The sequence below is a fragment of the Pygoscelis adeliae genome, unplaced genomic scaffold (assembly GCF_000699105.1).
Source record: "Pygoscelis adeliae isolate BGI_AS28 unplaced genomic scaffold, ASM69910v1 Scaffold93, whole genome shotgun sequence".
NCBI classification, from domain to species: Eukaryota; Metazoa; Chordata; class Aves; order Sphenisciformes; family Spheniscidae; genus Pygoscelis; species Pygoscelis adeliae.
The window spans coordinates 623,755-632,688 of NW_008824469.1; the positions used below are offsets into that span (position 1 = coordinate 623,755).

General features: G+C 42.3%; 2 protein-coding genes across 3 annotated transcripts in view; both read right to left on the bottom strand.

Annotated features, from left to right (window-relative positions):
* The window catches only part of HIP1R (huntingtin interacting protein 1 related), a 22,725-nt gene extending 19,256 nt beyond the window's left edge, over positions 1-3,469 (bottom strand). Inside the window, exons 1-2 of the mRNA XM_009321215.1 lie at positions 3,326-3,469; positions 690-848 (exon numbers count right to left, since the gene is read on the bottom strand). Coding sequence (XP_009319490.1) covers positions 690-848; positions 3,326-3,469 — 303 coding nt within the window. The remainder of the gene's footprint in view (positions 1-689; positions 849-3,325) is intronic.
* Positions 1,367-8,934, bottom strand: part of CCDC62 (coiled-coil domain containing 62) — a 15,936-nt gene continuing 8,368 nt past the window's right edge. For both annotated transcript variants that reach the window (XM_009321179.1, XM_009321180.1), the window contains 4 exons: positions 6,763-6,940; positions 5,984-6,115; positions 4,243-4,335; positions 1,367-2,098 (listed from right to left, as the gene is read on the bottom strand). In XM_009321179.1, coding sequence (XP_009319454.1) covers positions 4,249-4,335; positions 5,984-6,115; positions 6,763-6,940 — 397 coding nt within the window. In that variant the 3' untranslated portion in view covers positions 1,367-2,098; positions 4,243-4,248. The remainder of the gene's footprint in view (positions 2,099-4,242; positions 4,336-5,983; positions 6,116-6,762; positions 6,941-8,934) is intronic.

Sequence of the window (8,934 nt, forward strand, 5' to 3'; positions counted from 1 at the left end):
CAAGGCGCCGAGGCTCTTCCCTGCTTCGTGAAGCACCGGCCCCGGTGCAGGAAAGGGGACGGACGCGGCGCTCATCTTCCCGCGCTGCCGTACTTTCCCCTTTCCTATTCCGCGGCCTGTTCCTAACAGCACGGCAGACCCCTTCGTCACCTCTCCCTAAGTGAACCCTGCAAATACACACGCCGCGCATCTGAGAGACGCGGAGCTTCCTTACTACCCGCCTCCCAGCCTTCCCTGCAGGAAAGTCAAGCAGCAGAGAGCACATCACCCCTGCGGAAAGCCGGCCGTAGCCGAACAGCAGCTTTGTTTTCTTTAATAATAATTCAGTACGAGGACACAATAGCAAAGGCGCTCCCTGGAGTATTTGCAATGCTTCCAGAAAGAAGGCAGCCGAGTTTGATGCGGCTGGAGTTTCGATACCAGCCTCAGAGCGTGGTAGACAACGCAGTCGGGTTGAAGTCACCTAGTGCCTGAAAAAATTAACCCCAATATTCCCCTTCTTCCCATTCCACAAATCCAGGGCAGCCCCGACACAAAATCCTAGGGCTCTGCGGATCCTCGTGCATCGCTTGGGCTCAGTTTTCTATATTGATTTTAAAGCCATCAGTAGAGCGTTTTAACTTCACAAGGGGGTTCAGTGCGCTCATCCACCAACGCTAAACACATTTATACCGGAAAGCACAGCTCACGCTAGGAAGCTCCACCAATTTCTCCAGGGTTTGACGCACGGTATAGTTGCTGGAGAGCTTCAGGGTGAGCATCACGGCATTGCTATCGGTGGCTTTTTTGGGGGAATTTTTGACATACCCACAGCAGCAGAATTTGAGGATGGAGCCTGGATAGTTTCTCTGCAGGCAGAGGAGTCAAATGCACTTTAAAGGTTTGCGGAAACTTGAAAAAAACCCTGAGAAGCAGAGATTCCCTCTGTGGGTAATGCTTGCGGGCGGGGAAGGGAAGAGTTTGGAGGACAGCAGCTATGATCAGAATTAGTCGATTAATTTTGAGGCCATTAGTACACAAAGGAGAGCAGGCTGTCATTTAGGTAATTAAAGAGAAAGTGGAAAATTATAAGAAAGAGTTAACAAGGGGAAACCATGGCGCGAGTGTTGCATTTCACTGCAATTAATTCGTGGCAGCGGACAGACCGAGACTCCCACCCCTCAGCTGCTCCCACACAGGAAAAACGCTGGCGCAGCGCTCAGCGGTGCGGACTTAGCACGGGTGTCCCAAACTGCTCGCAAACCCCACGCGACCGAGTGGCCCACTCGTGTATTTGGCAGTTGGTGTCCTGTGTCCCGGAGAACCGTCATAAATTAAATACTAAATGTGTTGGACAGTGTGTTAAACAGGCAAGAAAGATACAGTAAAGACATCACCTTTATTAGCTTATTTCATCTTTTAGTTAAAAAATAAGTTCAAATTGTGGTAATGGAACGTCTTGCCCGATAGTCAAAGATAAAACCAGTTTAAATGCTAAAAAGCCGGTCACATGCTTGGCTGCCGCCACGCGACGCTACCAGAGCCCATACGCGCACCTGATCTTGTTGTAAGCTTTTGTTAGAATAAATGGCTCCTGACCAGGGAAGAGTTGTTTTGCCCATCTTGTGGGTGACAGCTCTCCAATTTCAACAATGTAGGAGGCATTTCCTGGTTACAACACTAATTGGGAACTTCCTATAAACATTATTCATCTCTCTCTACATGGCACGAACTCCAGAACAAAAACAATAAACTTTAAAAAAAAAAAAGAACGCTTGGCTGTGTCATACTCTATAAATATTTCTGAGCCACCATAAAAAAACAAGGTAAGGAAAATAGTTCCTATGTCGTAACAATTACACACTTAAGATTCTTAAAAACAAGCTAGTATTTAACCTGAGCTCTCAGCTATAAAAATAGTTTTGTTAATCTTGGCATAATTCTATGCTTTATTTCAAGATAAAATATATTCCCACATAGTCACATCTTTTTGCCACTTGAGAGTCTTTGAAACACTCACAGAACCATGGGAAACAATTAGGTAACTTTCCATTGTAGCCGACGGGCTGATGATCTTCAGTTCTCAAAATTAATTCTGTATTGGAAACTTCTTCATCCACTGCAGAAAATTAAAGATTTTTATTAAAATGCAGGAACATTTCCTCTAAAATATACGAAGCAATCACATATATGGCAATTTACTATATACATTTTCACACTGCAGACAATGAAAACGTAGAGTAAAAATACACAGAGGAGAAAAGTAAACAAAACTCTTCAGAGAAAGACAACAGTCTCAGGGACGCCACTGGAGTGTTATGAAATAAAATCTTTCCAGTTTGTTTTGCAAAAAGGAGTGATCTTTGTGCCCTCGGCCAGCCACTGAGGCAGTTTACCAGCCGGGGCACACGCTACGGTGTCCAAAACTGAACATATCCTTTTACTGCTGGCTTTCCTCCTTTGCTCTTCAACTCTCCCCCACCCAATCTCCCTCTAAAGGAAAAACAACCGACTGATGAAGATGGCTACATCACTGCCAGCGAGTTAGGAAATGAACCTAATGGTTATCGGCGCACCTGCCCTCAAATGACTTCAAAGCAATTAAAAAAAAAAACCCCAAACCCAACCAAAATCAATTCCATCACTTCTCTATGTGAAATTGCACAAATGTTTAGTTATTTCTGGACCTGCTACCAACTCTGCAAAAGCTGCTTTGGATTTAACTGATCGCAGTGATTCACTGCCTTTTAATAAACGAAGAAAGTAGGCATTATGCAGCAGCCAGTGACCTGCACAGTCACTAATTCTTGTCATGGATCTACAGTGAATTGTGGGTACGTTTGTTCCACCCAGTTCTTTCTCACTTGAAGCAAATGAGATTGTTTCTGTAGGCTAAGCGTATGCTCACCGCTTTGCTGTATCAGCGTGGTGCTCAGCAATTTTGGGGATTTGCTCCTGAAACTTTTTAACATCAGTAGTTTCAGGATGCGAGTCACAGTGCTGGCCTCGATCTATAAAACCTCCAGCTTCATTTACCTTAGGGCTCTTTTAAGGAAAAGAAGAGCTCTCTACATAGCAACGTTACAGCAGAGTAAGGTACGGCGTTCCAGCTACTCAGCATCCATTTCCTATGAGAGCCCCATTAGTGCGCACTAAGCAGACCCAACTTATTTTGAAAGAAGACTTCGCGTCTCCAGACTTAATGCAGAAGCGGCAGAACATGAGGGTGCTACAAACCAACGCCACTCCCCAGGGGCCCAGAGGGTTTGGCTCCACGGCGGAGAAACAGTTCAGGGACTGCAGTTTGAATATACCGAGAGAGAAGAACTGAGCACCAGCTCCGCACTGGATCGAAATTGATCAGTGTGAGAAATCCAGTGCCACACAGCTTCACGCTCCAGCTTGCTGCGTAGTAACTTCCCTTTGCAGACACGCGCTTGGGTTGTGTCAGCGCTGGAAGATTTCTTTTTGTGTCGATTTTTCCCCCCATTGTTGCCAGTTCTTATTCAGTTTCATGTGGTGTTCGGTATTTTAACCATATCTGGTTACTCTTTTGTCCTCAGAACCAGACAACATGGTGCCTATTGCAAGCATCCGATTCACTTTAGTAGAACAAATAATCAGAGTGAGAAATTTCCTGATTCAAAAAGAAAAAACAATCTGCCATGGGCAAGGCTGCTTTTTATATTCTGAAACAGCTCTATTCAATACATTCCACTTTTGGAGCTCCGAGCCCAGGAACAATATGCTAAAAAGGCGCTTGGCTGTGGCACTGAAAAACACTTCCCAATCTCTTATTCAACAATTGATCCCGTTATCTGTAACACACAGAAGGATTTTAACTACAATAAGCAGTATGCAGGTACTCGGGAATGGAGCTGTGAGATCTGAGTGCCCAGAGGATGAGGAGCACGCTTGAGAAAAGTTTAATTATTTGACTAAAGGAATTACTTGCTGCCTTAATACCTGTTTGCTGTCACAGTACTCACGAGAGTTTTATTGGAAATGCATTCAGAGCAGTGCACTTAGAATCTTGTGCCAGGTTCATAAAATCATAGGATCATTTAGGTTGGAAAAGACCTTTAAGATCATCGAGTCCAACCATTAACCTAGCACTGCCAAGTCCAACCCTAAACCATCCATGTCCATAGTCACCTCAGAAGTCCATAGACTTGTATTAATATTGCAGATGCATTTTATAAAGAGGGAAACCAAAAAAATCAACAAAAAAAAAAATCAAGTTTTAAACACCTTCATACTCACAGAACATCATAGAGAAAAGAATGGAAGCTTAGCATCTCTTTCTTCTGCAGCAGATAACTGAGTTCTGTGAAGAGCTTCTGCAAGTTCTGTTGTCTATATTGTAATGCAAAAACACTACGTGGAAATCAAAGACCTTAGATAATTAAAATCACAGAGCTGCCGGGTTCAAACTGGCGAGCAGCAAGGATACACTTTTTAATTCCCTCTTCTCCTCCCTCCCCCAAGCAGGGCACAGAAACCAACACGTAGAAATTCTTACTGATTAAATTCTAAGGGTTATATTTGATATATATTATGTTTTAAAGCGCAGTTTAAAACAGCCTCAGGTAAACCTGGTTTTAAGCACAGATTAGCTGGCCTGCAAAGATCAACTAAAACACGCTTGACAAGTTTTTGCCCAGAACCACTCTGAAAGTAGATCAAAGTTCTACAGATGTGGTTCACAAGCTACCCCCGCCAGTAAACACGAGCCTGCTTTATTTTCTATCCACTAAAGCAACCGTTCCGAACGAGAAGCCAATTTCCAAGCTCAAAAATGCAGTATCAGGTTATAAAGCAGAGTCATGCTCGCTACTAAAGGACAGCCGGTTGAGCCGAGCTGTGACGTGCCAAGCAGTAACCAGGAGCCAGACAGCTGATGGGGCTGGGCAAGAGCCACAAGCAACCACTGTTTTGCAGAGAGCTTTTCAGGAATCCCTCCTACAAGACAGTCTTTGCAAGAGACTACACTGCTGCTGTCTTTCACGTTGAATGAAATCCTGCAGATGAACTGCCGAACAAAATATCCTTTCAGTTTATGCAAACGCTGGCACACAGCCTTTATACTCTGTCAGTCAGTCCCAGTACAGCTAAGGTTTTATGGTTCTGAATGTTATCAAAATTGCTTTGTCTGTTACTTACGGTAACATTGTTCTGGTCAAGTTCATCTAAGGATATAAGGAGCGCAACATTTTTAGAGAGAGGTAATACCTTTCAGGAGAAAGCTGAGGTTTCAGCATGCAGCCTTCTCATTAGGAGTCTGCTTTAAAACCAAAAGCCTAAATTCTCCCTTTGTGATACCTATCAGCACAAGTTTCCTCATTTCTAGTGATGAGCGGTACAATCTCCTTGTCAAACAAGGTAGAAATTCTTAAGGATATTTAGGAAAAGAAACAAGTGACCCCTTCTCCAATTACTCCTATTGCCCACATACTCAAGACAGAAACTCCCTATCAGTGTTCATGCTCATAAAATACATTGCCATGACAGCTACATACAGGTTATTGACTATGTTCTCTGACGCTGCAATGAAGGAACTAAAACTATTAACCCACAAAACCCCTGAAGTTATTTAAGCTGACAGTCTGGTTTAAATTCACATACAAAACTATTCTATATATCACCTATTTCCTATACTGTCCTCCTTCCCACAAATATACCTAGCGTAATAAACCAGTTCTGAATGCAAGTCATACTTGTGTTTGCTTTTTTCTAGACCTCCTACGGCTTGCTCCAAAATGACTTCTTCCATCTGTTTAGACACATGCAAAAGATAAATCCTGTCATGACCCTGAGGAGCCATAAAGAATCCTATAAAAATATTCAAGTACTTCATGCTAAGGCACGCAGGAATTTTCTCTTTAGCAAAGCATGAGGAGGATATTGTTTACAACATCGTAGCACAAGTCAAGCATAAGGGAAAGGATGTTCACAATCACTCTTCCCGGCCACCTAAATCTAGTCATAAGGGAGTAATACATACCGTATTAATGCTGCTGCTGTTTGGAGTGCAGCGAGGGCTCGCGTGGAGGAGAGTGCTAAGCTCCAGATCAGCAACCATCTGTCGAGATTTGGCCAATGCATGCTGCAGCTTACTTATGGGGGAGCTGGTGTCCTGGAGGAGACAGAAAGTGAGCCAAAGTTATGAAACGATCTTTTTTGAATACATCAAAGGATTAAAACATATCAAGAATCATCACTTTCATTTTGAAATGTCTCAGTTCAAAATATTACAACATAACACTGCTCCAGGCTCTGTCTAAATGCTGGTGTTTCTAATAAACACAGAGGTCTTTCCTAGTGTCAGCTTTTTAACCTATCTTCACATGCATGTATACGTAGCGCACACAACAGCGGTACTTCAGTGATAAAGGGGAGAATAAACAAAGACATGAGAAAGAGGGAAAACCAGGCAGAACAAGAAAGAAACAGTGTCCAATAGCTTGTGGTAACTGTGTCCAAGTGCACTCAGATATTGTGCTTTACTGGAATTACCAATTAGCCAGCACCCATTACCCTAAAGCCTTTCATTTTGAAAGCTTATCTTTTTTTTTTTTTTTTTTTAAACTCACTCATGCTGTCCAAGACATACTGAGACAGCAAGGAATTATTTAAAAAAAATATTTTACCACCTTTGCTTTAAGCCTGCTGTCCCATCATTCAAGTGCCTAGTTCTTCCACGCCGGCAGACATTTGCTTTCCTACCGTCAGTCACAATTCCCCTTAAAATTAATGAAGTACATTCTGCAATAAAATACTGACCTGGTCCGTGGTAGCACTGCAGCATCTATTTGTTGGCTTAGTCACGGAAAGGCTATTGCTCTCCAGAGGGAACTCTTCAGCAGAGAATTTCTCACATCTTTGAGGCCTGTCTCCTTTCTGGGTGGATGTCAAACATGGAGAATCCAAGTGAAAATAATTCAGATCCACATTTTCTTCACTGTTGAAAAAATTAAGACATTGCCAGAAACAGTATCACCATCCTTTTTAAACTTTCAAAGGAAAATCATGGGACAACATAAATAATTATGGGCCCTGAGCCAAGAAAACCATCAAGCACGTGAGAGTACTCTGTTCCTCAGAGTGGTTCCCATGTTTAACAGCTTCATTAGATCAGTTTCATCCTCCGAGGGTAACAGTTTGACGTTCAACCAGTTTCAAGAACAGCTACATTACCATGTGCTTGAGATCTATTTAACCTTGCAAAGATCACACAAAAGGCAGTATCTAGTTCCTCCCAATACTCTGGTACTCTTCCTTCTCTCATACCCTACTCCCCTTTTTTTTTTTTTTTTTTTAAATCAACCATTCAGCAAATTAATATTTGTAGCTATACTTTTCAAGGGAATTTCACAGTCTTTTAAAGTCATCATCTCACTTCAGAGATCACAGGAGAGCTTTCCCAAAGAGGCTTTATTTTATTTATTTTTAAATACAGCAGCAAACAGTAAAGTGCTGTTTGGGCAAACTGTGATTAAGTCCAAAACTCAGTTGCCTGACTACCATGTCAGTGTAGAGTTGAAGCATACGACCTATTGGCACACATCTTCCCCTAGGTTTTAAAGCAAAACAAAATATTAATTTAGCACTAAGTGTATCTGAGTGTATTTAGGAATATCAGAAAAGCAATTTAAACAACACTTAAAGCAACAAATCATACCCTGCACGTTATTACCCTCCGAACACTGACTCACAGCCATCCCAAGCTTGTTCTAATACAAAAGGTCTTTAGCTCTTAATACGCATGTCAGACGATTGAAACTTTTCTTACACCTTTCCCAACTGAAAGTTAACTTTATTGTAGCCTACCCTAGAGAAAAACAGTTCTCAATTTCAATTCCTTAAATCACAATTCTATCAAAATGTACCAAATCCCTCACTCAGCTCCAGCACCAATTAATCACAAACTAAGACTAGAACTAATAAAAGCTGTAGCACATTAGAAACTATCTTGATCACCCTAACTAAGCCCTCTTCCCCTGGGACCCCCTGTCCCGTGCTGTCTTTTCACACAGCACTGAGTGCTGTCTGCGGCTTGTACAAAGCCGTGCCCTGGTTTCTGCTTGCAGTTACAAGCTATGCGGCGAATTTCATTTTCAACTGCTAATTTCCACTTCATACAGTTTTTTAAAAGTAAATACAATAGCGACCATCTCCCCAAATAAAACATCTCTGTATTCATCACACTTCTGAACAAAACAGAAGCACAGTGCTAGCACTGCCTAGAGCGGGTAAATAATTAAAAAATACATACATCTTAAAGAAAATACTGTCTTCAAATTTACATTATTTCATTAAACATTCTCTAGATATAACACATTCCATACCTGGCAAGACTGTTACAAAAACGCTTATTTTTGAATGACATTCAATCTAAGAAAAAGCCCTTGTGAGAGATGCCAGCTCAGAACTGTCTGCTGTGTCTCATTTCGCTTCTCTTGTAAAACACCGGGATACAACAGGCTTTTAAGAGAGAAGAGCTCATGTTTGTGAGCTTCTGACAAGGAAGGGCTCTGGAGAGATGTGAGGGAACAAGCTGTAGCAGCCTAGAAGCAGGGGATGCGAGGAAATGCAATGAGCACAGCCAGTTTTGAAGGATACACAGGTTGGGAGGGAGGGGGGAACACAGGTTTGATTTTGAGAGAGGGAGATGGCTCAAGGAACTGGTGGCTTAGTCCAGCCGGAGCACACTGAACAAGTAACTGCTGGCGCTCCATCTTTAAAACCAGAATTGAGATAAAAGTCCAAAGGCAGCAAATGTTGGTCCAACATAAATGAAGTCGCTAAGTCAGAGTACACAGAAATGATCCCTGCGCTACAGTATTTCACAATCACTCTTGCAGTTGGATAAGGTTATTTGACTGTGTTAATAGCCTTCTTGTTGGCTGTTCCAGAATTCAAGAACTCATGTCAAAAATATTTGCTGGGCTGACA